Here is a 26,953-nt window from a genome sequence, read left to right as displayed (position 1 = left end):
GGGAGGCTGATCACTTGAAGTCAGGAGATTGAAACCAGCCTGGCCAACATTGTAAAACCATGTCTCTACTAAAAAATACAAAAATTAGCTGGACATGGTGGCACACACCTGTAATCCCAGCTACGCATGAGGCTGAGGCAGGAGAATCGCTTGAACCCAGGAAGCAGAGGGTGCAGTGAGTTGACATCATGCCACTGCACTCCAGCCTGGGTGACAGAGTGAGACTCTGTCTTTAAAAAAAAAAAAAAAAAAGTATGGCACCACTCCTCACTCCTTGCTCCCTCTCTCATCACATGACATGTGGCTCCTCTTAACATTCTGCCATGATTGGAAGCTTCCTGAGGTCTCACCAGAAGCGTGTTAGTACCACACTTCTTGAACAGTCTGCAGAACCATGAGCCAACATAAACTTCTTTTCTTTACAAATTACCCAACCTCAAGCATTCCTTTATAGCAATGCAAACAAACTAACACAAAATTTCAATAAAAAGTAAAAATGAAGTTAATTTGTGATCATTTATTTTTGGTGCATGGATATTAGAACATAATAATCATGTCTCCCCTTTTCACATATTTTAGCAAACTGTTTGATAACCCATTCTAGAAATTTGCTGGTGGCTAATCTGAAGATTATCAGCCTGTAATTTCCAGAATCTACCTTTGAAATGTGAGGTAACAATCTCCCCTCTGATCTGTGGATATTGATTCCTTGGCAACTTGTTCAAAGACTGTTAAAAGTAGTTCTTTGGTCATATCTTTTTATTATTACTATTATACTTTAAGTTCTGGGGTACATGTACAGATTTTGCAGGATTGTTACATAGGTATACACATGCCATGGTGGTTTGCTGCCTCCATCTCCCATCACCTACATTAGGTATTTCCCCTAATGTTATCCCTCCCCAATCCCCCCACCCCCTGCTATCGCTCCCCTTGCCCCCACCCCCAACATACCCCAGTGTGTGATATTCCCCTCCCTGTGTCCATCTGTTCTCATTTTTCAACACCTGCTTATGAGTGAGAACAGGAGGTGTTTGGTTTTCTGTTCTTGTGTCAGTTTGCTGAGAATGATGGTTTCCAGATTCATCCATGTCCCTGCAAAGGACATGAACTCATCCTTTTTTATGGCTGCATATGATTCCATGGTATATATGTCCCACATTTTCTTTATCCAGTCTATACTTGATGGGCATTTGGGTTGGTTCCAAGTCTTTGCTATTGTAAGCAGTGCTGCAATGAACATACATGTGCATGTATCTTTATAACAGAACGATTTATAATCCTTTGGGTATATACTCAGTAATGGGCTTGCTGGGTCAAATAGTATTTCTATTTCTAGATCCTTCAGGAATGCCATGCTGTCTTCCACAATGGTTGCACTAATTTACACTCCCACCAACAGTGTAAAGGCGTTCCTATTTCTCCACATCCTCTCCAGCATGTGTTGTCTCCAGATTCAGTCATATCTTTAAATTATGTTGGTTCTCTAGAAAGTAAATTTATCTGATCTTAGAGACTTGAATACATTTCAAATGGCTAGCTGCTGTCAATATCTTTGCCTCAATTGGGGCTTCACCCCACCTCTTCAGGGCGTGTCCCCATTGATGAGGGAAAACAAAAGTCAATTTATTCCTGCCCATTGGGGCAGTGTGACTCTGGGATCTGGAATGTGGTGACTGCTCTTTCTCGAGGGCTGCTGAAGAGTCCTGCCAGGTTTTGGCAGAACTGGATTCACGGCAAAGCCAAGGAAGTTTAACCTTCAGATTCATCATGAGTTCTGTATTTTTTTTCTTAAAATTGGTCTGCCAAACTGTGTAACCTGGATCTGTCCCTGACTCTTGTTTAGGCTCAAACATTACGCCTGTATGGGAGGAATTCTTATGGGCATTATGATAACCAGCTTATCAAAGGAAAACATGAAAATGTAGGGGTGCTTTATGGCCTAAACAGGAGGCTTAAAAAACCCAGTGCTGATACCAACATTTCACCAAGGAGTTAGGAAATCCACTTAACCTCATGATTCATTTTTTTTAACCAATAATATGAGGATGTTAATCCTTATTTCAGTCTTAGTTGGCATTGAATATTGACCATTACAGGGTACATTATGCAGATATGCCACCATACAACAACTTGGTAAATAAAAATAAACATCTGTTGACATTACACACACACACACACCCCAGAAAAATTAACTTGGCAGAATGACCATTTATTCTATGAAGGAATTAATTTAATTAATGAGTACAGAATAAATACAAAAATAAGATTTACAGTCAGGGGAATGCATTTCTAAACACAAGCCAGGAAGCAGCAGCTGGTTGAGCACATCACTTAATCCCTGTGAGCCTTAGTTTCCTTGTCTGGCAAATAGAGACGACAATATCTCCTCACAAAGACATTGTGAAAACTGAAATCCTATATACTAGAACATTTCGTAAATTTTGGAAGTAATTTATAAATGTCTGGTGTTACTACTACCCTTTGCAGATTAAAATTATGATTCACTTACAAAAATTCAATGTACACAAACTTTTCTAAAGCACAAACTATACATATTATTGGCATTCATGCAAGGCAGGAGTTAGAAATTTAGTGAATGATAATGCAAATACCAAATGCTGTACAGGTGGGGTGTGGTGGCTCACACCTGTAATCCCAGCACTTCGGGAGGCCGAGGTGGGTGGATCACTCTAGGCCAGGAGTTTGTGACTAGTCTGGCCAACATGGCAAAACCCTGTCTCTACAAAACAATACAAAAGTTAGCCAGGCATGATGGTGCACACCTGTAGTCCCAGCTACTCAGGAGGCTGAGACAGAGAATCATTTGAACCTGGGAGGGGCAAGTTACAGTGAGTCAAGTTTGTGCCACAGCAGTCCACTTTGGCGACAGAGCAAGACTGTCTCAAAAAAAAGATAAATATCTATTTTTAAAAATCAATATTCATTTATCAAAAGCAAATCTCTCTAGTCCAGACCACAATTCTCTTGTTCTGCATAGTAGAAACGTTAGTGATGTTGGGAGTTAGACTGGGAGACCAGGGTCATAGATTTGTTATCTGACCTTGTCATAAGATAAACATTCCTGGCAGGGCACAGTGGCTTACACCTATAATCCCAGCACTTTGGGAGGTCAAGGTGGGCAGATCACCTGAAGTCAGGAGTTCGAGATCAGCCTGGCCAATATTGTGAAACCCTGTCCCTACTGAAAATCTAAAAATTAGCTGAGTGTGGTAGTGAATAACTGTAATCCCAGCTACTCAGGAGGCTGAGGCAGAAGAATCACTTGAACCTGGGGGGGGAGGAGGCAGTGAGCTGAGATCTCACCACTGTACTCCATTCTGGGCAACAAAACGAGATGCTGTTTCAAGAAAAAGAATAACATTCCTTCGGTCCCTTTTTAAATGTGCCTTAAAGTCTGGGATATTTTGTTGATACCACCGCCAACCCAGATAACATCTCTCTAGATTCCCACCGAAGTTCTTATGCCTGAAATTCTGTCTCTTTTTGTTTGCCCCATAACCTTACAATCTTCCAACTTAAGGATGTCCCTCCACTCAGAGAAACCACCCTGGAGTTGTCAGTTGCCCGTGAGAGTTTAATCCTATTCATGACAGAGGAATTTTGCACCTGTTCCCTTTCAGAGGTTGCCAGAAGATTTGAGAAGCTTTCAAGCGTCTTAGAGATTTCCAAGCACCTAGCTTGCAGGATTAATCTGTTGAGTTGGAAGGCTACTGCTTGACTTTTCTTAGCTCAGCTTAACAGCAGTTTAAGCACAGATTCCTTTCCTTACAATCTGTTGTTCTAGAAGGAAGGCCTCATTTCACAGAGTCCCATGCATAGTGGAGCTTCTGGGTTCAGCAGAGACAACTGCTTTCATTATCACCAGCCCTGACTTTCAGTTCAGAGAGGAATCCTGTTTCAGTTCATTATCTCTCTGAGTTCCAGCTTCATCTGTCTCCATTAGGAAGTATCTTGCTTTTCTGCCAAGAGGCACCAAAGGTGAGTGGTCCAATTCCCTGCCACAGGTGCTGGCTGCCAGCAGCCTCCTCCCTGCCAAGCACTTCCTTCTCTACCATCCTATCTTCTTGAGGCCAAAACCCCATCTTCCTCTTTAAGGTGAATATGTCTTTTCTTCATAAATCACCCTGACATGCTAGGCCTGGACAACAGACTCTTTCTGTACCTCCCCATTCCCTTTCATTCAGTGGGCCCCAACCATTTGGCACCAGGGACTGGAAGACAGCTTTTCCACAGACAGGGAGTGGTGGCAGTGAGGAATGGTTTGGGGATGAAACTGTTTCACCTCAGATCATCAGGCATTAGATTCTCATAAGAAGAATGCAACCTAGCTCCGTTTGCATGCACAGCTCACACTAGGGTTCATGCTCCTGTGAGAGTGTAATGCCACCGCTAATCTGAGAGGAGGTGGAGCTCAGGCGGGAATGCTCACTCATCTGCCACTCACCTCCTGCTCTGCAGCCCAGTTCCAGACAGACCCAGGAACTGGTCCCATGGCTGGGGGCTTGAGGACCCCTGCTTTCATTCATTTGCATATTTTTTATTCCTGCCATTGAAGGTTACCTCACCATGCTTCTTCTCACCTCACATAAAACCCTGGTTCCCAAAATGATCCAGACTTAGTGTTGGAGCCTCCTCTCTCAGTATCTCTTCCTGATTATTCAACCCATGTCTTTCAAAGAAGAAAAAAGAAGGAAGTAAAGAAATTAAGGCCAGTTGTGGACAGAGAGGAAACAATGAGAGTGAAAGAAAAAGTAAGATGTGGAGTGAGAATCTTAGGACATGGTGAGGGGTTGAGCACTGGATGCTAAATCAGGAACTATTCCAAAGAGGGCAGAGACTGTCAGCTCACGGACTGGAGACATGTTTTTAACTTTCATGAAAATAAGGCTCATCAATCCTTGATTTTATGTAACAATCAAGAAGGTGGAACTAAAATATGTTTATGTTTGTGGATTTGTGGGGTTTTCTCTCATCTTCACTTTGGTCATTTCTTTTCCTCCTCTGAGTTTTCTAAAACAAATTAAAAAACAGACCCTGTTTAGCCCAAAACACATCAAAGATTTGCCAGGAGAAACAGCACACACATGTGAGTAGCAGAAAGGCATGTTTGTTTTGTAGATTCTCCAATCTAAGGATCTAAAAACTCCCTCAGTCTTGCACGGGAGAGACTTTAAGCCATCCCTTACTGGATGGCATCAGGAAGCAGAACCTTTGGGATTCATCACACATCCAGTTGAGCAGATCTCCTTCCCCTTGCACACAACCTCTGGCTGTGCCTCCCCTCCCAAAAGACAACCTGTGTTCTCCTGTTAAAGGACCACCTTCAGGCCTACACAGAGAGCTGAAGTGTCTGGGATTTCCATGCGGAGGAGGAAGATAGGAGTCACTCTAAATAACAAATAATTGTTGGTTGCAGGGGTATAGATGACATCAGCACCTTTGTTCACCCCTTCCCAATGATGATGACTCTGATATACAGAGTCTTCTGTCTCCAAGATGCCTCTGTGGGACTCTGCTTGATACCACACCATACTTCATCTCTGGATCCCACTCCACCACCAAATTTTCCTGGAAATGCTACCTAATACATCACTTTTACATGATTCCTTTTTTAAGAGGCAGCCTCTGAAGAACCCAATCCAAGACACTCTAGAATGGAGCTAAGAGCCTGCAGGGAGCGAAGAGAAAAAAAGTCTCCAAGAGGTGACAGGACAGGAGATGTAGGAGGAAAATGAGAGTGAAGGGCTTGACATATGGACTGAAAGCCTTGATGGACAACTAAAGAAACATTTTGCGCCATTTTCCAGATCCCTGTGTCTTCTAAGAAGAAGCTGTGTGTGCATACACTCACACGTGAGTGTATGTTTTCCCATCTCTCTAGCAAAGGACTGCATTGCATGCCCTTCAGATACAGGCATAACTAAAGAGTTGCATATTACTTATATTTTCCTAATTTTGGTAAAAAACAAATACAGGCATACCTCAGAGATATTGTGGATTTGGTTCCAGATAACCACAGTAAAGCAAATATTGCAAAAAAGCAAAATTTTTGGTTTCCCAGTGTATATAAAAGTTACTGTTACACTGTAATGTAGTCTATTCAGTGTAACAGCATTATGTCCAAAAATGTATGTATCTTAAATTAATAAATACCTTATGGCTAAAACATGTTAACAATCATCTGAGCTTTCAGTGAACCATAATCTTTTTGCTGGTGGAAGGTCCTGCCTTGATATTGATCGTTGCTGACTCATCAGGGTGGTGGTTACTAAAGGATGGGATGACTGTGGAAATTTCTTAAAATAAGACAATGATGAAGTTTGTCACATTAATTGACTCTTCCTTTCAGGAAAGATCTCTCTGTAGCATGCGATGCTGTTTGGTAGCACTTACTTACAATAGAACTTCTTTCAAAATTGGAGTAAATCCTCTGAAACCTTGTCACTGCTTATCAACTAAGTTTATGTAATATTCTAAATACTTTGCTGTCATTTCAACAATGATCACAGCCTCTTTACCAGGAGTAGTTTCCATCCCAAGAAACCCTTTTCTTCGCTCATCCATTAGAAGCCACTCTTGGCTGGGCATGGTGGCTCACACCTATAATCCCAGCACTTTAGGAGGCCAAGGGGGGGCAGATCCCCTGAGGTTAGGAGTTCACGACCAGCCTAGCCAACATGTGAAACCTGTTTCTACTAAAAATACAAAAATTAGTCAGGGCGATGGTGCATGCCATAGCTACTCAGTCACAGCTACTCAGGAGGCGGAGGCAGGCAATATCTACTGTGAAGTACAATAAAGTAAAGGGCAATAAGATGAGGTATGATTGTAGCTTTGACAGGAAATAAAATAAGTGAAAACACAGTTTAAAGAAATAGCATTATATGAGCCTTTAGCTAAGTAACTCTAGGGTGTTAAGACAGGACTAGGGGACAGGAATGAAAAGGTATCTCCTTTCTGGCTTCATGTTTGGTCTTCCTGCCCCTGAGCTGTCAGGGCCAGCCCCAGCTCTGCGGTGCATTCAGGTCCCAGTGCTTTACAGTATTAATGCTGTTGACTTGTGTAACAATCCTCTGAGTAGATATCATTACTATCCTCTTTTCACAGATGAGGAAATGGAGGCATATAGAGAGAGGATAACAAAAATCTACTTTTCCTACTTCATACAGTTATTGTTAGGATAAAAAAATATGAGAAAATGTTTTGACATTGCACAACAGTGGTATACAGTACAATCCATCTAGTGTAATTATCGACCAGGTTCACATTTGCTTTCAGGGTTATAGACCAATCCTTGGTATAAATGATCTTTCCCTAAAGGTCTTTCAAAACAGAAAGACCACATTCCTGGCCACAGGTGCAGTGGAATGTGTTAACTAGTAGTTTTTAAGGTTCTTTGTGTCTGCAATAGGAGCCTGGATTTGAACCTAATGTTTCTTTCTACTCATGATGGACTCTAGCATCTAGTGTCGAGCCATGTCTAAAGGACTAGCAATGTGTGTTTACCACAGAGCCCCTGTGGACTCCCAGGAGAGGAATTAGAGAGATGTCTGTTGGCCCTGTCCTTAGACTCTCTTATGAGCTGAACTGTGTTCCCAAAAGATGCTGAAGTCCTAACCTCGAGTACCAGTGAATGTGACCTTATTTGGAAACAGCATCTTTGCAGATGACCCTATTTAAGATGAGGTTATTAGTGTGACCCCTAATCCTATATTAAGGTGTCCTTAAAAAAAAAAGAATTTAAAAACAGTTACAGGCACATATAGAAAGAAGACAATATGAAGACACAGGGAGAATGCCATCTATAAGCCAAGGAACATCTGAAGCTCCAAGAAGCTAGGGGAATGATAGAGAACAAACGTTCCCTCACAGCTTTCAGAAGGAAACAATCCTGCTGACACCTTGATTTCGGACTTCTAACCTGCAGCACTGAGACAATACATTTCTGTTGTTCCAGCCACCCAGTGTCTGGTACTTTGTTACATCAGCCCTGACAAACCACTGTAGCTCCCACTAAGAAGCTGCCCCACTCCCAGCCTAATGAGAAGGCAGGGGGACTTTGTAGACCCCCGCTTGGGTCCAAGCTATGGGGGAAGAGAGTGGGAAGGAGTTCTGAGCCAAGGACAACCAATCCACAGAGAGATGACTCAGCACCACTACATTCTTAGACAATAGGATGCTGTAGTGGGTGGTGGGTGCTAATTTAGAAGTTCATGTAGACCCTGGCATGTGGCAGCTATTCTGGGTGTATACAAGATGAGTAAACAGAGGATGCTGGTCACGAGAAAGAATGGAGGATGTGGAGAGGCAAAGCAGCCAAAGGGGCAGGGTGCGACTGGGCGCTAGTATTGTCTTGGTTTCGCCCTTCCTGAAGCCGGACTTCTCTGGGTTCCACACATACACATCCTTTAATTAGTGCCCCTTCTTTCTTTCCTCTGGTAATGACTTCTTTTTCTTGCACTAAAGTGGCCTGAGTATGACAGCTCAAAAAGAAAACTGCAGAATGATGCCTAGTAAAGCAGTCACTTGGACATTCACTTGGTCCAGCTTCCCAAGTTCTGGTTTTAATCTGACAAACAGTGGAGTAGGTGAATTCAAGATCTTAAAAACTGCTTTATCTAAAAGCCCTGAGATATTAGGCACACATTAGAATTGTTTTGGAACCCTGTGACAAAGCATAACCCTGAAACAGGGAGAAAGAGAGGGGTAGGAGAATGAGTACCTTGGTGGGGGAGCGCTTGAAATGGTTCTGGGGGCCTAGTCCCAAAGGGCCTCCTAGGCCTTTCTATTAAACAGTTTGATCTTTTCCTTGAGAAAGGGAGTGACCCAAACTGATATGCATTTTAGAGATCAAGATATCAGCAGGGTGTCGAACAGGATAGAGGGAAACAAGACTGGAAGAAGTATGATTAAGAGGCTGTTGCAGGAATCCAGCCATGGGATGATGGCTGCCTGAGATGAAGGTGGGACCCTGGAAAGGGAAACAGGAAGAAATGAAGAGAGGAGACATTAAGGTGGTAATGTTCAGGGAGCCTGGGGCATGTGCTGTGGAGGGGAGGGACCTAGGGAGGGGGATGTACTCTATGTTGGGACTGGAGGGAGAGGCAAGTCCTGAGGCCTGGGACGGAAGAGCCAGGCAGCTCTTCCCCTATCACTGCAAGAACCAGTCCCTGACAGTGTCACCCCATCCCTAGGGGCTGATCACATAAGCCATCTCCCCAATAGCAGAAAAGCTGATTCAAGCTGCTGCCTGCTCAGAGCCTCAAACTAGAGTTCTGTGTTTACACATTTGAGAGAATCGAATCTCACATCATCATATATGTGACAAAGGCCTCCACTATAAGCAACATTAATGAAGACAAATGAATCAGCCAAATGCTGCAGCTTGCACAGCAGCTCTCCTCAGGGCCCTGCCTTGCATGCAGGGAGACTGCTTTGTCGGGAGAGCTTGTTTCTGGCTGCGGCTCTTGCCTTTCCTGACAGAGATGTATGAGGAGCCTCCCACGGAGGGGGCGCCTCAGCCACTGCCTCCACAGCCCCAGCTCAGGGGGGCAGGCCATCACAGGAGGCTTTGAGGGAATTTTAAGAAGATCCTCAGAGCATGTTTACACATTTTTATGAAAGCTATTTTAGGGGAGACATGCAAATAGAGATTACTTGGATCCAGTGGTCTCATAGTGTTAAATAAACAAGCTCCCTGTATCCTGGCAGCTGCTGAATGGGAAAACAGTTATGAGAATTCTCACCCCAGCCAGTGAGCAACTGTGCCCCAGAAGGCATCTTACTGAGCTTACTGAGTGCCTGAATCAGGCTGGATCGGGCTGGCATCTGCCGAGTCCTCTGCTTGCCTTTAGGCCATTTGTATTGTTCTTCCCATCCATTCCATCCATTTCTCTTTGGGACAGAAGAGCAAACACTCAACTTTGAGACTTTCACTCCAGCCTCTCCTGAGGGGATGAGGGGACGACCGCCAATTAAAAAAAAAAGGCATTTATAAATCAAGTGGCATGAGACTGGAGCTGGTGGAGTGGCCATGGCTTTGCCCTGGCCGGCTGTGTTTTGACACTTAGCAGCAGATCAGACAACCTCTAGAGGTAGAAAGGCAGCATTCTCATATGTTTCTGGTGAGAGGACATAAAAAACTGGCCCATGAACAGGCAGATCTGCTTGTTGTGAAAGCATTCAGCCCTAGCAGCAGGAAGCATCCCGCCATCCTTTTGGCGTTTGCTCTGTGTAATTCAAGAGAAGGCAGGAAGGACAAGCTCTCCCTCCTAAGGGATGTCTCCAGCAGGACATTAAAAAAAATGTACCTTATCAGAGTCTAAATGGAACATTCTCAGAAATTTCCTGACACAAATTAAACAAGCCAGTTTTATTAGGTCAATATGAAGGGGCTTGAAACTAATTAATCAACATAGAGACTGGATCAGCCAACGACAGTGAGACAATGGAATGAAAACTTGGCAGGTCTGTGAAAGGTCTGGGTTCAGGCAGGGAAACTGCACTAGGTTTCATTACCCAACGAATGAATTCCAATTGCTCAGGGAAAGACACTGAGTTGGGTGACAAATCTACTGTCATCAGCAATCTTCTTCAGGGAATATGCTCTTAATGACACTCAGATTGATTTTCCATTCCTAGGAGGAAAACAAGGAAGTAGAAGTGAACAGAAAACATAAATATCTTTTAATAAACCCAAGTTGGCTGCTGGAAGAATACATGTATACAAGAGAAATAAACAATAAAAACCATGTACTTGGAGAAATGAGTTTCCAGCATCAACAGAGTAACTATGAGTCAGTAAAATTGGAATGAAAACAGTGTGGAGCATCTTCTTATAGGACTTAGCAGCCACACCCTCTCAGTGGAGGCAGAGAGAAACTCACACATAGCCCTGGGGCTCATCTCTCAGGTGCCAATTTCCTCCTTTCCTAAAAAAAAAAAAAAAGGGGGGGGTGCTGAGCCAGATGAACTCCATGGTCCTATAGTCTTCCAGAGCTACCCTGAGAGGTGGCCAGGGCAGCAGTATAGAAGCTTGTGATGACTGTGTTGTGGGAGTACACAAGAGTAGGGACTCCAAAATCAGTGGCCTCACACACACTCATCACTTCATTTATCAGAAGCCTCTCAAAACCTAATCAAATTGTAGCACATTATTTTATACATGCATAATACCATGCCTGCCATGTGATGGATCAAAATGTAAGCATCCCTCATGTCTCCTGGAGTGGTGAAAAACACTCAGGTTTTGGAGCCAGAAAAAAGCTGGGTTCAAATCCCTGCTGTCCTACTAGCTGGTGTTGTGATTCTACACTAGTCACTGTCATACAACAAAATATTAACCATTAAGAAGAATGAGGGGAGGGGACTCAAGATGGCGCTGTGAGAACAACCCAGGATTGGAGCCCGCGTTGAATTCGCAAACGGTGAGTCAGTGCTGCATTTCCAGACTGATCTTTGTTGCCCACAGAACGGGGAAACTCCCAAGTATAAAAAGACACGGGACGCCAGGCAGTAGGTCTGCCTGGCGAAGCCGGCAGCTGGGGCGGCGGCGGCCGGCCCTACCCAGCAATCCCCACAGGGCGCGCTTGTCCGGGTGCCTTGTTGAACCGGCAACCTGAGACTTGAGAGGGCTGGACTTGAGACTGAACGAGACTTGCACAGTAGCCCAGCCCAGGGGATTGCAGGGACAGATCGCTTGGGATACCCAGTGGGACGAACAAAACGCGATTTCAAACTATCCCGGGCAGACGGTCCGAGATACTCTGTGGGGGAGGGGCGTCCACCACTACGGAGGCAACCTGCCCCAACTGATATACACGCCCACTGCTGAGGCAGCCAGCCGTTGCCGAGGCAACCCGCCCCAACTGAGATACACGCCCACTGCTGACGCAGCCAGCCGTTGCCGAGGCAACCCGTCCCTACTGAGATACACGCCCACTGCTGACGCAGCCTGCCGTTGCTGAGGCAACACGCTACAACGAAGAGACTCCGCCGCAGGGCGTGGTGGAGACCACAGCAGAGCCGGCAGGAACAGCGCGAATCACACAACAGCAGGGCGGAGCCTCGGCAGCCAAACAGTGGCTAGTCTGCCTTCGAGCTGGGCAGGACACCTGATCGGACATCCAAAAATAAAGCCCAAACCCCTCAACACAGAGCATTTGAGGAAAAAAAAAGGGTTGTTTAATGAGCTGTGTTGCAGCAGAATCAAACATAGCAGCCTAACAGCCCTGAATGAACAACAGGGTGCACAGCTCAGCAATTAAACCCCTATAAAGTACAAACTGTCTCCTCAAGCAGCTCCCTGACCCCTCTATATCCAAAAGACTGTCATTAGGCAGGCATCATCCTGGGACAAAGAGAGCAGAAAAAGAAACTGGTAGCATCCCTCGCTGTGCCACAGCTACTAGAGGTGCACCCCAGACAAGCAGGGTCTGGAGCGGACCTCAACAGTCGTACAGCGAAGGGGCTAGACTGGTAGAAGGAAAACCAAGCAACAGAAATACTTCATCATCAACATTCTGGGTGTCCACTCAGAGACCCAAACGAAAAGTCAGCAACTACGCAGACGACCAGCGGACAAATCCACAAAGATGGGAAGAAACCAGCGCAAAAAGGAGGAAAACACCCGAAACCAGAACACATCGCCTCCTAGAAAGGACCAAAACTCCTCACCAGCAAGGGAACAAAGCTGGACGGAGAATGACTGTGATGAAATGACGGAATTAGACTTCAGAAGATGGATAATGAGAAACTTTTGTGAGCTAAAAGATCATGTATTAAATCAATGCAAAGAAACTAAGAACCTTGAAAAAAGATTTGAAAAAAGATTCGAGGAAATGATAACAAGAATGGATACCTTAGAGAGGAATATGAATGAATTAAAGGAGCTGAAAAACACAATACGAGAACTTCGCGAAGCAAACGCAAGTTTCAATAGCCGAATTGACCAAGCAGAAGAAAGAATATCTGAAGTCGAAGACCAACTCAATGAAATAAAACGAGAAACCAAGATCAGAGAAAAAAGCGCAAAAAGGAATGAACAAAGTCTCCAAGAAATGTGGGACTATGTGAAAAGACCTAACCTACGTTTGATAGGTGTACCAGAAGGGGACGAAGAGAATGAATCCCAGCTGGAAAATACTCTTCAGGACATCATCCAGGAAAATTTCCCCCACCTAGCAAGACAAGCCAACACTCAATTACAGGAAATACAGAGAACACCACAAAGATATTCCGCAAGAAGAGCAACCCCAAGGCACATAATCGTCAGATTCAACAGGGTTGAAATAAAGGAGAGAATACTAAGGGCAGCCAGAGAGAAAGGTCGGGTCACCCACAAAGGGAAGCCCATCAGACTCACAGCAGATCTCTCGGCAGAAACACTACAAGCCAGAAGAGAGTGGGGGCCAATATTCAACATTCTTAAAGAAAAGAACTTTCAACCCAGAATTTCATATCCAGCCAAACTGAGCTTCAGAAGTGAAGGAAGAATAAAATCCTTTGCGAACAAGCAAGTACTCAGAGATTTTGTCACCACCAGGCCTGCTTTACAAGAGCTCCTAAAAGAGGCACTACACATAGAAAGGAGCAATCAGTACCAGCCATTCCAAAATCACACTGAATGCTAAAGAGCTTCAACATAATGAAGAATCTACAAGAACTAACAGGCAAAACAGCCACTTAGAATCAAAATGGCAGTATCAAATTCACACATAACAATATTAACCCTAAATGTAAATGGACTAAATGCACCAATCAAAAGACACAGACTGGCAAATTGGATAAAAATCCAAAACCCATCAGTGTGCTGTATCCAGGAAACCCATCTCACATGCAAGGATACACAAAGGCTCAAAATAAAGGGATGGAGGAAGATTTACCAAGCTAATGGAAAGCAAAAAAAAGCAGGAGTTGCAATTCTCATCTCTGATAAAATAGACTTTAAAGCAACAAAGATCAAAAGAGACAAAGAAGGCCATTACATAATGGTAAAAGGATCGATACAACAAGAAGAGCTAACGATCCTAAACATATATGGACCCAACACAGGAGCACCCAGATACATAAGGCAAGTTCTTAATGACTTACAGAAGGACTTAGACTCCCACACAATAATAGTGGGAGACTTTAACACTCCACTGTCAATACTAGACAGATCAACCAGACAGAAAATCAACAAGGATACCCAGGGCTTGAACTCAGACCTGGAGCAAGCAAACCTGGTGGACATTTACAGAACTCTCCACCCCAAATCCACAGAATACACATTCTTCTCAGCACCACATCACACCTACTCTAAAATTGACCACATAATTGGAAGTAAAGCACTGCTCAACAAATGCAAAACAACTGAAATCATAACAAACAGCCTCTCAGACCTTAGTGCAATCAAGTTAGAACTCAGAATACAGAAACCGACCCAGAACCGCACAGCTTCATGGAAACTGAACAATTGGCTCTTGAATGTTGACTGGGTAAACAACGAAATGAAGGCAGAAATAAAGAAGTTCTTCGAAACCAATGAGAACGAAGACACAACGTGCCAGAACCTCTGGGACACATTTAAAGCAGTCTCTAGAGGAAAGTATATAGCAATAAGTGCCCATATGAGGAGAATGGAGAGATCCAAAATTGACACCCTATCGTCAAAATTGAAAGAGCTAGAGGAGCAAGATCAAAAAAACTCAAAACCCAGCAGAAGACAAGAAATTACTAAGATCAGAGCTGAGCTGAAGGAGATTGAGACACGAAAAACCCTTCAAAAAATCAATAAATCCAAGAGCTGGTTTTTTGAAAAGATCAACAAAATAGACAGACCACTAGCCAGATTGATTAAAAAGAAAAGAGAGAACAACCAAATAGATGCAATAAAAAATGATAAAGGGGAAATCACCACAGATTCCACAGAAATTCAAACCATCATCAGAGAATATTACAAACAACTCTATGCACATAAACTAGTAAACCTGGAAGAAATGGATAAATTCCTGGACTCCTGTGTCCTCCCAAGCCTAAACCAGGAGGAAGCTGAAACTATGAATAGACCAATAACAAGGTCTGAAGTCGAGGCAGCAATTAAGAGCCTACCTCACAAAAAAAGCCCAGGTCCAGATGGGTTCACAGCCGAATTCTACCAGACACACAAGGAGGAGCTGGTACCATTCCTTCTAAAACTATTTCAAACAATCCAAAAAGAGGGAATCCTTCCCAAATCATTTTATGAGACCAACATCATCCTGATACCAAAACCCGGCAGAGACCCAACGAGAAAAGAAAACTTCAGGCCAATATCCATGATGAACATAGATGCAAAAATCTTCAATAAAATATTGGCAAGCCGATTGCAACAGCAAATCAAAAAACTTATTCACCATGATCAAGTAGGATTCATCCCGGGGATGCAAGGCTGGTTCAACATACGCAAGTCTATCAACGTAATTCACCACATAAACAGAACCAAAAACAAAAACCACATGATTATCTCAATTGACGCAGAGAAGGCATTTGACAAAATTCAACAGCCCTTTATGCTAAAAACCCTCAATAAACTCGGTATCGATGGAACGTATCTCAAAGTAATAAAAGCTATTTATGACAAACCAACAGCCAATATCATACTGAATGGGCAAAAACTGGAAGCATTCCCTTTGAAATCTGGTACTAGACAAGGATGCCCTCTCTCACCACTCCTATTCAATATAGTACTGGAAGTTCTAGCCAGAGCAATCAGGCAAGAAAAAGAAATAAAGGGTATTCAAATAGGAAAGGTGGAAGCCAAATTGTCTCTATTTGCAGACGACATGATAGTATACCTAGAAGACCCCATTGCCTCAGCCCAAAAACTCCTGAAACTGATAAACAACTTCAGCAAAGTCTCAGGATATAAAATCAATGTGCAAAAATCACAAGCATTCGTCTACACCAATAACAGACTTAAAGAAAGCCAAATCAAGAGCGAACTGCCATTCGCAATTGCTACAAAAAGAATAAAATACCTTGGAATACAACTCACAAGGAACGTAAGGGACCTCTTCAAGGAGAACTACAAACCACTGCTCAACGAAATCAGAGAGGACACAAACAGATGGAGAAACATTCCATGTTCATGGTTAGGAAGAATTAATATCGTGAAAATGGCTATACTGCCCAAAGTAATTTACAGAATCAATGCTATCCCCATCAAGCTACCATTGACTTTCTTCACAGAACTGGAAAAAACCACCATGAACTTCATATGGAACCAAAAGAGAGCCCGCATAGCCAAGTCAATTCTAAGCAAAAAGAACACAGCGGGGGGCATCACACTACCGGATTTCAAACTATACTACAAGGCTACAGTAATCAAAACAGCATGGTACTGGTACCAAAACAGAGATATAGACCAATGGAACAAAACAGAGGCACCGGAGGCAACACAACATACATACAACTATACAATCTTTGATAAACCTGACAAAAACAAGCAATGGGGCAAGGATTCCATGTTTAACAAATGGTGTTGGAAAAACTGGCTATCCATGTGCAGAAAGCAGAAACTGGACCCCTTCCTGACACCTTACACTAAAATTAACTCCAGATGGATTAAAGACTTAAACATAAGACCTGGCACCATAAAAACCCTAGAAGGAAATCTAGGCAAAACTATCCAGGACATAGGAGTAGGCAAGGACTTCATGAACAAAACACCAAGAGCATTGGCAACAAAAGCCAAAATAGACAAATGGGACCTAATGAAACTCCACAGCTTCTGCACGGCAAAAGAAACAGTCACTAGAGTGGATCGGCAACCAACAGAATGGGAAAAAATTTTCGCAGTCTACCCATCTGACAAAGGGCTGATATCCAGAATTTACAAACAACTCAAGCAGATTTACAGGAAAAAAACAAACAAGCCCATTCAAAAGTGGGCAAAGGATATGAACAGATACTTTACGAAAGAAGACATATATGAGGCCAACAATCATATGAAAAAATGCTCATCGTCACTGGTCATCAGAGAGATGCAAATCAAAACCACATTGAGATACCATCTCACGCCAGTTAGAATGGCGATCATCAAAAAATCTGGAGACAACAGATGCTGGAGAGGATGTGGAGAAAAAGGAACACTTTTACACTGTTGGTGGGAGTGTAAATTAGTTCAACCATTGTGGAAGACAGTGTGGCGATTCCTCAAGGCCTTAGAAATAGAAATTCCATTTGACCCAGCAATCCCATTACTGGGTATATATCCAAAAGACTATAAATCGTTCTACTATAAGGACACATGTACACGAATGTTCATTGCAGCACTGTTTACAATAGCAAAGACCTGGAATCAACCCAAATGCCCATTGATAATAGACTGGATTGGAAAAATGTGGCACATATACACCATGGAATATTATGCAGCAATTAGAAATGATGAGTTCGTGTCGTTTGTAGGGACATGGATGAATCTGGAAAACATCATCCTCAGCAAACTGACACAAGAACAGAAAATGAAACACCGCATATTCTCACTCATAGGTGGGTGATGAAAAATGAGAACACATGGACACAGGGAGGGGAGTACTAAACACTGGGGTCTATTGGGGGGAAAAGGGGAGGGCCAGTGGGAGGGGGAGGTGGGGAGGGACAGCCTGGGGAGAAATGCCAAATGTGGGTGAAGGGGAGAAGAAAAGCAAAGCACACTGCCATGTGTGTACCTACGCAACTGTCTTGCATGCTCTGCTCATGTACCCCAAAACCTATAATCCAATAAAAAATTAAAAAAAAAAAAAAAAAGAAGAATGAGGTGATCTACAGGAACTCACATGGAAAGATGTCCACAATATATTATTTAAAAGTAAATAGCAGACAATTGCCAAAAGGCAGACACAACTCTAGTGTCTGATGATGGATACACAAGTAAACAAAATGTGATATACACATACAATGGAATATTATTCAACCATGAAAAGAAAGGAAATTCTGACACATCCCACAATATGGATGAACCTTGAAGACAATATGCTAAATAAAATAAGCCAGTTACAAACAAATAATGTGCTAGTCCATATACGAAGTACTTAAAATAATGAAATCGATAGAAAACAGAAAGTGAATGGTGATTGTCATGGGCTAGCAGAGGAGAATGTGGAATTGGTGTTTTAATGGGTATGAGTTTCAGTTTGGGAAGATGAAAAAAGTTGTGGACATGGAAGGTGGTGATGGTTGTACAACATTGGAAATGTACTTAATGTCACTGAACTATACTCTTAAAGATGGTTAAAATGGTAAATTTTATGTTACATATGTTTTATGACACTTAAAAAAGTAAATGGCAGAACAGTAAATATAGCATGATCTAATTTTGGTTAAAAAGTTTGAATCTATATATTGTCTATGTATGGAGGGAAATCTGAAAGAATATATACAACACCAGTAATAGGGATTACTCTAGGGGAACAGGATCAAGAAGGGGTAGTAGTGGATGACACAATTTACAAGTTTCATGTGCCTCAGGGCATGAAGCCTTGTGTTTGACAGCGCAATGGCAATAAATTCTGACTCTCAAAAACCTCTCTGTCTCAAAAGGAAAAGGTATTCCTCATTTTCTGGTCCCTCCTTCCCGGGGTGCCATCTACGCCTCCCCCAACATTTTTTTTTTAACCAAATACAGTCTAAATGCCTTGCCTGGTATTTAAAGCCCTATACAACTGGGTTACAACCAGACTCTTAGCAATCCCTTTTAGCTGCCTCTATGCATCAGTATAACAACATTCTATATCCCCTGAGTAGATTTTTGCCTCCGCAGCTTTGATTAAGCCATTCCCTCTATAAATTGTCATTCCTTTCAATCTATGCCTATAGTTATCTTGTCCATTCTTCAAGGATATAGTCTCTGAATCCCTTGGTGGAAGCGGTATCTCCTCCCTCTTTCTAGGCAATCATCACATCTGCCCATCCTGGTTTGTTTGTTTACATGTTGTCTTTTCCCTCGGGCACCCTATGCTCCTCCAGAGAAAAGGCCACGCCTTATATAGCTAAGGAATGCTCATAACACTTATCACAGTGTAATTACACAACTGCAACAATGATGATGGTGCTGACAGCACCAGACACTGCTACCTACACAACGGTGAGAGTGGGTACCTCCCTAAATTCTACACCCAAGGCACTTTGCTTACCTCACCTAGTCCCAGCCTACTACCATTCATCTAATAAATTCACTGAGTGTGTCAGGCACTGTTAAGAAAGGACATATATCACTTCCCTTTATCTTTACAGGAGTTTACTATGTAGGTATTAGCCACATTTTGCAAATGAAGAAACCACAGCTTAGAGATTAAATAACTTCCTTAAGAACATATTGCAAAAGTGGGGATTTGAAGTCAGGATTGACTGATACCAAAATGTGTAATTCCAATAATTATAGCTCACTGCCTTTCCAGTGGGCATTCGATACTTGTGCGTTTAATGAGTTTAACTAGAGAGAGGTAGGCATACTGCTGGAAGGGCACAGTGACTATTGCGCTGGTCCTGTCACAAACCTCACAGGGCTCTGGGCTCCTTTGGCAGGGGTAGGCACCAGAAGTATCGGTGTCATTCTTGCTTGCAGCATTTGAAAGAAACTCCATCCTGGTTCTACGGCTCAGTCCAACCCTAGCTTTCTCCTCACTCTCTTCCTCAATCCATTTCACACACCCATTCTCTCCAACAAAAACCCAGCACTCATCTCTACAGATGGTGAAGTCAGAAAAGAGAGTGGGAGTGGCTATGAAAACCTCTTGGATTCTGACCTCAGATGCACAGACATGAGGGAACAAGCTCTGTGGACCTGATTAAACCCACTTAATCATCTGTGCTGTCCAGAGCATTGATGGTAAAGAACAACAGAGAGATTCTCAGATGCTGAGAACAGATTCCAGGAGCAATGACAGATGTGGAAGTAGGGGCAACGAGCTGCTGTGAGAAGTGAGGACCTTTGTGATCAGTCCTACTTCAGGGGCAAATGACCCCAGTACTTAGGTCTATCCAGGCTGGCACTGTCCACATGTGGCCATTGAAATGTGGCTGGTGTGAAGTGAGATGTGCGGTAAGTGTAAAACACATGTATGATTCCAAAGACTTAGCATGAAAAAGGAATGCCACATATCTCATTAATAATTGTTTATGTTGATGAGTGTTAAAATAAGATTTTGGAGGGTTAATAATATAGATTATTAAAATTAATCTCACCTGTTTCTAGTTTTTTCAATATGGTTATAATATACGAAATTACATAAGTGACTCACACTTGTGACCTATATTATATTCTCACTGGACAGAGCTGATCTGTAGCCCCAGACTGTTTCAGACCATGCCTTACCCCACCAACCAGGGTCTAGCTGCTCGGGCTCAGCTCTATCCCAGCTTGGATCGCTGCATAGTGACAGCTTTGGTGACCAATATACTCTGTAACTGCTGTAACTTAGGGATGTCCCTGCCTCTGAAGCCAACTGTTGAGATTGAGAATAAGAAATAACTATATTTTCATGCATCCACTCACATTTCTCTTCCCAGACCACCTCCGTAGCTGTCCATCATTTAGGACAACTGTTCTAAATACATGATCCCCAGAACAGCAGCATCACATCACCTGATAACACATTAGAAATGCAAATTACCAGGTACCATCCAGAAACTCTGAATCAGAAACAGTGTCCAGCAATCTATGTTTTAACAAGTCCCTCCCAACAAGGACATTATTCTGATGAATTCTAATATTTGAGAACCAGCGTCTTAGGGCACTGTTTCTGAAACTTGGCAGCGTATTAAAATCATATGGGGTGCTTTAAAAAATTCCAATGCCCAGGCCACATCCTAGGTCAAGTAAATCAGATTCTCTGGGGGTAGAACCCAGGCATCAGCTTTTTTGAAAACTCTCCACTTGATTCCAACGTGCAGCCATGGTTAAGCCTTACTGCCTAAGAGTAAAGAGTTCAAGAGTACTAGTTGGCCATTTCCCCGACCGTGGACAGCCTGTAGGTTTGGGCCTGGCTGAGAGAAGCCTTCCTGTGGGAGGAGAAAACAGTGCATAAAATGAAGTAAGAAAGGGCTGAACTGGGTGTGCCTAAGCTTAGAAGCCTCTTTCATTATAGGCTGGCTGCTGTAATGAAACAAGCAATTGCACCTGAGATTTTTCTGAAGTTTAGATGACAACGTGGAAAGGGAACAGCCTCCCTCCACAGTCCATCAAGAGGGGAGTGGCCTGGAGGCTGCTTGGAGGACAAAGACCAGGGACACTTCCATTGTCTGAGGCTTCAGGTATATTAAAATGAAGAAATACCCAAATAGGGTTTCAAAAATTGTGATATACTGTATTTTAGAAGTTTAAATTTAATAAATTAAGGTTTTAACACGTGTAAGCTTTAAAAAAACGCACACAGGTAATATAACCATCCTATTCACAAGATAATAGCAGGATTAATTTTAAAACTTCATGGGCCTGGTACCAAAATCAGGCATAAGTTTAAAGCTGACGATCACTTCCATCTTTCAGTTTTGTCAGCATATCTTTGGAAATAAATTTTTAAAAATCCAAATGTGAAGTCTCTGTGAGTATGAGACCCCTGGAGGAAAGGCCCTCCTTTGCCATGCCCCTGGGACAGACTACGAGGACCCCTGGAAAGAGATCCTAAGTGTGGTCCAGCAGCTGTGCATGATTAGGTTGCGGGAAGACAACTGGCATCTGGGTGCCTTGCGGCAGCCTGCCTGTGAAAGTCTCAGGGAAGCCAGAGCACCCCGTGGGTGATCCAGTGCAGTGCCTGCCCACCACGCACCTGGCCTCTGGCACCCCCTCTGTCCTCAGACACACTTGGCTGCTAACAAGAGGAAGGAAAACAGCCACACCCTCCTTTCACCCTATTAAGGTAACTCCTAGTTTGATACCTAGGCATCCAGGGAGGGAAAGAAATAAGGGAGACATTTCCCTTGTGCAGCACCTGCAGTACTGTTGGTTTATAGAAGCAGAAAATCTTCTGTCTCAGAAGTTAGACTGGGCTCAGGGCTCAGGACTGCATGTGAGACCATGTTTCGGGAAGAGAAAGCAATCTCAGACTGAACAACAATTTCCTGGTGGCAGGTGCATTCGTGAGGAGCTACAGTCAGTTCCAGCAGCAGATGCTTTCTCCTCTGGAAGGGGGACTTGAAGACATGCAGACTAAATGGACCACCCGGCTGTGAACCTCAGAAACCTCTCAGGAGGCCCCTGGCAAGGCCTGTGGCATCCCGGCAGTGCAGGCACCCTGGGTACCACAGGACAAACTGGTGGGGAGTACGGCAGGGAAGAAACAGCACATAGGAAACACCACACCTTGTTCTCTGACTCGGAATCAATGGCTGCCCAAAGACTCTTGTTTCCTGGAGATTCAAGCCTCACACTGTCCTGTCCTCTCTCCTAAGTAAGGCTTCCAGAGAGTAAGGGCCACACCTAGGCAGAGCTGGGTGAGGCTGGGGTTCAAAGTACAGAGCCAGCCCTTTTATCTCACAGGCAGAGGGATCATCCACTGTAAACCCACAGTGTCCTCCGCCAGGGCAGCCTTTGATTCCTCTCTCATATCTCCCCTTGCCTTCCCTCTGGGTCAGTAGTTCCTGAGTTTTTCTAGTCTACAGAAAACATGAGGAGGAGGGGGAAAGGTGGAGGGGGAAAAGGAGGAGGAGAGAAGGGAGAGAATGAGCACATGGGCTGCCCAGCTCCAGCCCCATGGCACCAGCATGGTAAACACTTGGAGGAAGCCCAGCCGTCTGGCGCCTCCAGTCTTCCACAACTCCCCAGCCAAGATTCAGACCTGTATATTCTGGGCTCTTTCTGCCCCATTTCACCCAGGCTTTAAATTACCCAGATTTGGGTCTGTGTTACTCTATTCAAAACTTTCCTCTGAAATCTAGATTGTGATGCAATGTATATGTTCTCTAAATCAGATTTCTGAGGACTAAATGCCAGACCGTTTAGCGTAGCAGCCTGGCTGCAAAGCATTTAAGTCAGCCTAAAGGAGGAACACACAACAAGGTGCTCATCCCTGCAGCCATGCACGGGAGACAGCAACAGTCCAGGTAAATTAGAAAGGCTTGCCTGGAGCCAGCTAGTCATGGCGATTTAGGGAGAGTAAGGACTACACAGAGGCTCTGAGATGGCTTGCGGAATCAGTGCCCACGTTGCTGGATTGCTCCTTCTTTGGCTGTGGAACTAGTGGTTCCAAAATCTACCCCTTGATTCCATAAGATGGAAGACATTTAGACAAGCTGAGCCAGAACTCAGTCTAGGAACAAGGCTGTAACAATAATAGTAGCAGTAATGATAATGATTCTTAACCTTCCTCACTTAACAAGTGCTGGCCACCGTTCTCATGCTTCACATGGATTTACTTGGGGAATTTGATCACTGGATACAGATGAAGACCACTCTCACTCCTCAGCTCCCTGGAGGACAGTCCCTTCCCCTCTGCTAGTCCTCTGACACAGATCCATTTTGACTCTTCAGCTTCAACATTCTACTTCACGTCTTGGCCAACTGTCAGCCTGGGCTTGTTTCTTCTCATCACGAGAGAAGAAACAGGGCTACAAAGAGTAGCCCTCAAATGAGCTAGCCTTTAGGAGAAACACCCGAAGGCCAGGAGGCAAGTACTGCTTACTCCTGGCTACTGTTCCTCTGGGAAGCTGTGAGGGTGGGGTGAGTGGGGGAGGGGCTCTCATTTTGTGAATACACAGTATATAAAAAGCTGAAATGAAAATAATTCAGAAATTATTGTTGTCTTTATGAAACAACCTGTTCTGGGGTACTTTTCTAAATATGCCTAAGTATATTTATTTATTTATTTTTTATCTACATCAATTTCCTGGAAACTTATGCCTACGTATATTTAAAATACAATTTTAAAATACAATTTAACAAAACCTCATCAAGACACATGCATTTCATTGTGCACATCTGTATAAGTGCTCTTAAAATGCTAGTTTGCATGAATCTTATTTTTCTAGAGGAGTGTATCCTGTTGAGGATGGAGGGAAAGAAAACAGTAAAAATAGCATCATGTAGCTGCTGACTGCATTGGCCACATGGCTGAGCACAGTATGCCTAGAGAGCTTTGGCATGATCACCACATATTGTTCTCACAATAGACCTATGAGGAATATATAACATCCCACTTTTCAGAAGACGAAACTGAGGCTCAGGAAGATCAAGTGACATCTTCATTATCACACAGCCATTAAGAGCAGAGCTTGGTGGGAACTCAGGCTTCCCTGACTCTAAAGACTAGAACTACAGACAAGCTGCAAAGCAAGATCAGGTCAAGATATTCTCCAAAGTCATATCCTGTGGCTCCTCAGTTACAGATGTGATTGCTGAAACCTGCCATTTCTTTTCTTTTTGGTCTCCTTATTTTCTCAATCCAGTCAGAATGAATTTTAGATGTGTCCCAAGTGCAGTCTGCCCTCAGCTGCAAAGAGCCACTCAGACACTTGGAGCTAGCCCAAGTAGCAAGTCTGTGAATAAATGTCACTTCTGGAATTCTTCAACAAGTACAGCCTGACTAGAAAGATTCAAATGCCCGCACTGGTCCCAAAGAGCCATCCCCCAGTGCTGCCAAGTCTGACCAAGAGGCATCCTAGCTAAGGAACTGGTCACACCATTAGCTCTCACACTGCACGTAAGAGGAGCACAGCAGAAGTTTCTCCAGGAAGCTTCCCAACATTCAGATGAGTTGTTCTCCATGTGGATTCAGCATCCTGACGAGCTGACACCAATTCCGGGCCTGGCATGTCTAACAAATGAAGCATTCAAGCCCAAGACACTGAAATTGTTACCTCATGTTATAAAGGACCTGAAGCTGCATGCAATTAGCACTGCATCTGTGAGACTTGGGAAAGACAACTGAGAGAACAGGGGCTTAAAATGACCATTTTGGTCCATATGGAAAACTGGTGTGTTACATGCATGGTGAAACCCTTTCAGATGTGTTTTTAAAGCTTATGTTTTTAAAACTCGCGATTTAAATATTATTCTAGGAAAAGCAGCATAATTCCTTTAACATCAGAAGAAGATCTGTAAGTAAACTAAAAAACTGTTGGAACCTTGTAAATAAATTAACATTGTGAATGAACTCGGGCATTAGCGCGAATTAATCAAATTGCATACATCACAATTTTTAATCAGTCATGGAATCTCAGTACTCAAAGATATCTTGGAAATCAACTGTCACAAGAGCAAGAATTATGGAAGATAAATGGGCAGGTGGAGAAAAACCTCCTGACTAGAGAAACACACAAAGAAACAAAGAGTTGGGAGTTAGCATGTACAGTGGTTTGAAAGCTCAGGGGTTTGCACAGACAGCCTGGGTTTGAAGCTCAGCTTTGCTTCTTGATGGCAGAATGAACCAGGCTGAGTTGTTTGACCCTCCTAGTTGACAGTTTATAAACAAAAGGTTATTCTGAGTCTTAAGAGAGACCATCCATAGAAAGGGCTTAGTATGGTGCCTGGGACACCATATGGTGCCTGGGACATCAGTGCTGAGTAAATATTAGCTCTCTAGAAAAGGGAATTTCACAAACATAATCTGAGTGAGCCAGACTGACACACTATGTATAACTGTGGTCTTTCTCCTTTATCTGGCCATGAAAGAAAAGCAAAATGCTTTACATCGAAGCACTCAGCTTTCTGACCATGCCACTAGAACATAGTAACCAAGGTCTTTTCTGGAATAAAAAAATGATCTTCATAAAAAGAAACCACACTTCAGCTGTAAATAAAGTCAAAGCTGATAATCAAGAAAAGAGGACCCCATGGAGATGGTGAATCACTTATATGGGTCAGTGAGAGCTGCCTCCAACAGATATTGATGCAAAGCTGTCCATGGTTTAGAACTCTGGACAAATTTCTGGCCAAAAGAGGTTCAAAATCATCATCCACGGTGTTCCGTTTTAGCCTTAAGATGGAACTAGTGCTGCATTAAGTGTCTGGTTGGGAAAAGTTAATGATTAACAAATAAGATATAACTCTCTGGGACATCTTGATATAAATTTAGTTTAGTCTTGTAACATAACAATTATTAATTATGCTGAGGGAAGGAACATAGATTGGTGGAAGACTTGTAGGCTCTGGAATAGAACAAATCCTGAAACTGTCAATTGGTACTGTGAGATCTTAAACAAGAGATACAATCTCTTCAACCCTCAGTTTCCTCATAGTTGCTGTGAAGGGCCAGCACAGTGCCTGCCACACAGTTGGTACCCAAAAGGCATTCATTTTCTCTTTGCATTCCTTCCACCTTTGTTATATTAAACAGCTCTATATTTTAAATTTAAATAGGTTTTTGGAGAACAGGTGGTGTTTGGTTATATGAATAAGTTCTTTAGTAATGATTTATGAGATTTTGGTGTACCTGTCACCTGAGCAGAGGGGGTGGAAGGAGAGTAAGGGATAAACAGCTCTGTTTTTTAATGGAAAAAGAGGGCTATACTTGCTTGACTTCATTTCCAACACAGATAGGAAGCCCAGCAGTTCAGACCAACACTAAGAATAGACAACACTCTCTATTGGGTAATAACACACCTGAATTACAGACACAGTGTTTGTGTGAGAATCAGCTCTGGGCTACTAATTTCCCAAACACAAACCTACAGTGGCAGAAAAGACAGCTGTACTCAGAGTGAGAGACAAGAGTCTTCATACCATTTCTGTTACTAGCTAGATATTTTTTTTACCTTAGGCAAGCCACTTAACATTTTACCTGTGTGTCTGGCTCCAAATCTACAAAATGAGGGCTTTGGCCAGATAACATCCCCAGTCCCTTAGAGCACTCAAAATTCTATGTTTTTATGGTTTTGGTTCATGCTGTTTGTTAACTTGTGTGACTACTTCTACTCCAAAAGCCACAGGGCCCTGTCTGTGTCCTCCACCTTGGTTCAAGCCATGATTTGTTTC

The 26,953-nt window shown here is 43.2% G+C and overlaps 1 protein-coding gene across 1 annotated transcript in view; it reads right to left on the bottom strand.

The window, feature by feature from the left end:
- Positions 1–2,191: 2,191 nt before the first annotated feature.
- The window catches only part of NUBPL (NUBP iron-sulfur cluster assembly factor, mitochondrial), a 400,940-nt gene continuing 376,178 nt past the window's right edge, over positions 2,192–26,953 (bottom strand). The window contains exon 12 of the mRNA XM_078334742.1: positions 2,192–10,661. Coding sequence (XP_078190868.1) covers positions 10,605–10,661 — 57 coding nt within the window. The 3' untranslated portion in view covers positions 2,192–10,604. The remainder of the gene's footprint in view (positions 10,662–26,953) is intronic.

Source organism: Callithrix jacchus, chromosome 8, assembly GCF_049354715.1.
Source record: "Callithrix jacchus isolate 240 chromosome 8, calJac240_pri, whole genome shotgun sequence".
In the NCBI taxonomy this organism is placed as follows: Eukaryota; Metazoa; Chordata; class Mammalia; order Primates; family Cebidae; genus Callithrix; species Callithrix jacchus.
The sequence above is the reverse complement of the archived record's forward strand: the minus strand, read 5'-3'. Positions and strand labels throughout refer to the sequence as shown.